The sequence below is a fragment of the Tarenaya hassleriana genome, unplaced genomic scaffold (genome assembly GCF_000463585.1).
Source record: "Tarenaya hassleriana unplaced genomic scaffold, ASM46358v1 Cleome5, whole genome shotgun sequence".
In the NCBI taxonomy this organism is placed as follows: Eukaryota; Viridiplantae; Streptophyta; class Magnoliopsida; order Brassicales; family Cleomaceae; genus Tarenaya; species Tarenaya hassleriana.
In genome coordinates this window covers 2,540,657-2,543,906 of record NW_010967707.1, presented here as the reverse complement: position 1 = coordinate 2,543,906, position 3,250 = coordinate 2,540,657, and the positions used below count along the sequence as shown (strand labels likewise).

General features: G+C 38.4%; 1 protein-coding gene across 1 annotated transcript in view; it reads right to left on the bottom strand.

Moving 5' to 3' along the window:
* The window catches only part of LOC104826449 (GTPase LSG1-2), a 3,598-nt gene extending 1,475 nt beyond the window's left edge, over positions 1-2,123 (bottom strand). The window contains exons 1-7 of the mRNA XM_010559146.2: positions 1,729-2,123; positions 1,424-1,525; positions 1,234-1,320; positions 739-832; positions 589-645; positions 412-491; positions 1-310 (exon numbers count right to left, since the gene is read on the bottom strand). Of these exons, the coding sequence (XP_010557448.1) occupies positions 1-310; positions 412-491; positions 589-645; positions 739-832; positions 1,234-1,320; positions 1,424-1,525; positions 1,729-1,955 (957 nt within the window). The 5' untranslated portion in view covers positions 1,956-2,123. The remainder of the gene's footprint in view (positions 311-411; positions 492-588; positions 646-738; positions 833-1,233; positions 1,321-1,423; positions 1,526-1,728) is intronic.
* Between the last annotated feature and the right edge of the window lie 1,127 nt (positions 2,124-3,250).

Genomic DNA, 3,250 nt, shown 5'->3' with positions numbered 1-3,250 from the left:
GATGTTAGAACTCTTCCCCACGTTAGGGTACCCGACGAATCCAACGATAACATGTTTGCGGCGAGATACAGTAGCCGAGGGCTCTGATGATTTCCTCATTTCAACAATCTCTTCGGCCTCAAACTGTAAACGAGCCAAAAGCTCATCCCTTCCATATATTTTAACATCCGGGTCGTCTTTCTGCTGCGCATTATCGGGATCTCTCCATCGTTCTTTCAGGACTTTGCCTTCTAAAGTAGCCGTAGCAGCTTTGGCCGACCAGAAGACGAATAGGATATTGTTGCGGCGGAAGTACTCTGCCCACCTCTCCCTGAGATTATAAAAAGCAAAGCCAACTCATTTACTGAAACCACAAAAAGATTGAGAGTACATACATTAGCAGTTTAGCATGGCCAAAAGAAAAGCGCTTACCTGACATAAGAAGGTAAAAGATCCGCTTTGTTTACCAGAAGCATCGTTCTTTTATGCTCATCTATTTCTCGAGCATATGCCTGTGGGTGAGGAAAAATTATTAAGTAAACTGTTGGAATCGGGAGCCATGAGTATTTTACCAAAGGTAAAGTTTCGAGCCGGGAAAGAATGCAGTACCTCAAGATCAGGGCAACGGTAGAAAAGCGGATCTCTAGCATCGACAACCATAACGATCTAGGAATGCAGGGATAAAAGAATATAACTAATGATTTTGTGAAAATTAACTTAAAAAGCAAAACAAAGTTTGATAGAGAAAAATGGCCTTACCAAATCACTACGTTCAAGCACACGCCAGAGCTGTCTCCAGATGTCCAGGTTCTTTTCGAATGGGGTCAACACAAGCTTTTCATTTTCCTCGAGTCTGAATCAAAGCAAGTAGATAAATGCAAACCCGATGGATAAATGCACATAACGAGATCGAGTTATACACCTAAAACAGCGACAAATAAGGGATAGCTTGGGTTATAAACTGTTTGAATGCAAGATGGCATTTGGACAAAAAATAAAACTTCTTAAGGACCCTTTTGTCGACTCTTGCTTCCTCTAGATACATGCACTTCTATCAGTAACCCCACAAAGAAAATTGTGTTTGAACATTTGAGAAAATGACCTTGGCTTCGCTGAAAATGAACAAAAGTTTCGATAACGATTATGGGCCATTACTCATTCGTTCTACCATCTAAAATAACCATTCCAGGTCGAGACTCCAACAAAGAAAAAACTGAAAATATACACATTCAGATGAGATGAAACAGAGCTAACCTAGCAAGCATCCGACGCCAACTCAGAAAAGATTGTCTTTCATTAGCATCAAGTTCTTCCACAGACATTTCAGGTGTCCATGGAGGCCTGCAGATAAAGGGTAAGCAAATGTAAGCTTAAGACACATTTTATCTCTGTTTGGACCAAACAAATCAAACCTGATCCAGTTTTCCAAATTGAAATCACATGCCTTCGGGGCACTTGAAGACAATTGGCATGTAACTCTTCCTCTCTCTTCTGTTGCTCTTTCCATTCTTCAGCAGCTATGACACTCGAGCTTGAACTTGTGTCCCTGTTGATAGGCAGTAACCGAGGAAGAAATCAGATAAACAAGACCAGAACTCGTCAAGAACCATGTCACAAAAATTCATCTTCCATGTTCTTGTAATAACTACCGTAAATCCCATATAACAAGAACAAGAAATCATTAAGATGACCAAAAGAACCAAAGAATCAAAGAATCAAACACAAGGGAAAAGCGATGGGAGTACACACAGATTGATGGGCAGAGGCGCGGAGGAGTCACGGTGGAGAGAGAAAATCCGGTCAGCCTCCTCGGCCTGCTCGATGACGGCGTCAATGTCGCTGACCTCCGTCACGGATTCAAGAACCTTCTTCTGCAGGCTATTGTAGTACTTCCCCTTGGCCTTCGATTCCTGTATCATATGGTTATGGTGCTTCACCAGAGCTCGTCCAAGCCCCGTCTTCTCGTTCTTCCCCATCTCTCTCTCTCTCTCGGTCTCTCCTCGACTAACCAAACCAACGGGCGGAGGGCTTTAGGGGGGAAAACCCTAATCGACGATAAATGAAGAAATTATAGCTCCGGCCTCCGAGATTGAAATTGAGAGCGAATGCCAAAGAGGGTGGTCCTCTAATTCAGTGAGAGACTCGTTGTCCTTTTTTATATGACGAGAGGAATTTTCATGGCGGTGTTGGGTTTTGCATACCTAAGAGGGTCAAATGGGTTTTTCTAATTCCAGCTCATCCTTTTTACATGTTAATGGGCTATAACCCATCTCATCCCGGCCCAGCCCATTTAAATTAAATTAAAAATAAAATTGACCCATAAAACCCAATTAAACCCATCCACATCAATAACCCATTTCTATACACATACATATATATACATATACATGTACACACATGCGTTATATATATATATATATGCATATATTACATATTACATACATACATACATTATAGCGTTTTTTCAAATGGGCCTACCTTTATTTGGGCCTTTGTCACCATGATGAAATTAATAAATATCCATAGAGCCCAAAAAATTCCGTCCATTCAGGTAAATATTTACTGTATTTCACTTATTTATTTGTTTGTTTACAGGTCATTTATAATCCCGTATATATAAAACCATCTTGATTGTGGAAAAAAAACAAGCTATTTATTATTTATTGATGCCATAAACATGATACTGTTAATTACTAATGGATGATTAATTCTCAACTAAAATATTTAAATCAAATAATGAAATATATTTGCACAAAATTACTACATGAATAAAAAACAATACATATTTATTCAAATTTTATTCAAAAAAAAAATATTGAGGTTTTAGTTACTCCTTGTTTGTTCCCACAAACAGTATGTTTATTTATTTTTTTTTCAGATCTTCCTCAATATATTGTGAGAATTACTATGTAGAGATATACTTAGGTTTTATCAAGTAACAGATTTTTTTATAGAAAAAAATATTCATTACCATATATAAAATCGGATTGATTATAGGGAATTTATTGAATTCAACTGAAGACTAGACACCGATTACATAAAAGCCATTGCTCAGTCATCTCAGACCGAGAACAAAACTAAATAAATCGAACCGGATCGTACCGGAATAAACCGAAAGATGGACCGACTAAATAATTGATAAGACAGGAGAAAGAGAGATAGAGGTGTTCCCGTTTAGGTGTAAGATGTGACAGTACATAGTACCTCTGTCCCATCCCAGTTGACTCTATCCGATCACCTCTTTTTTTTTTTTTTTTTTTTTTTGGTTTTT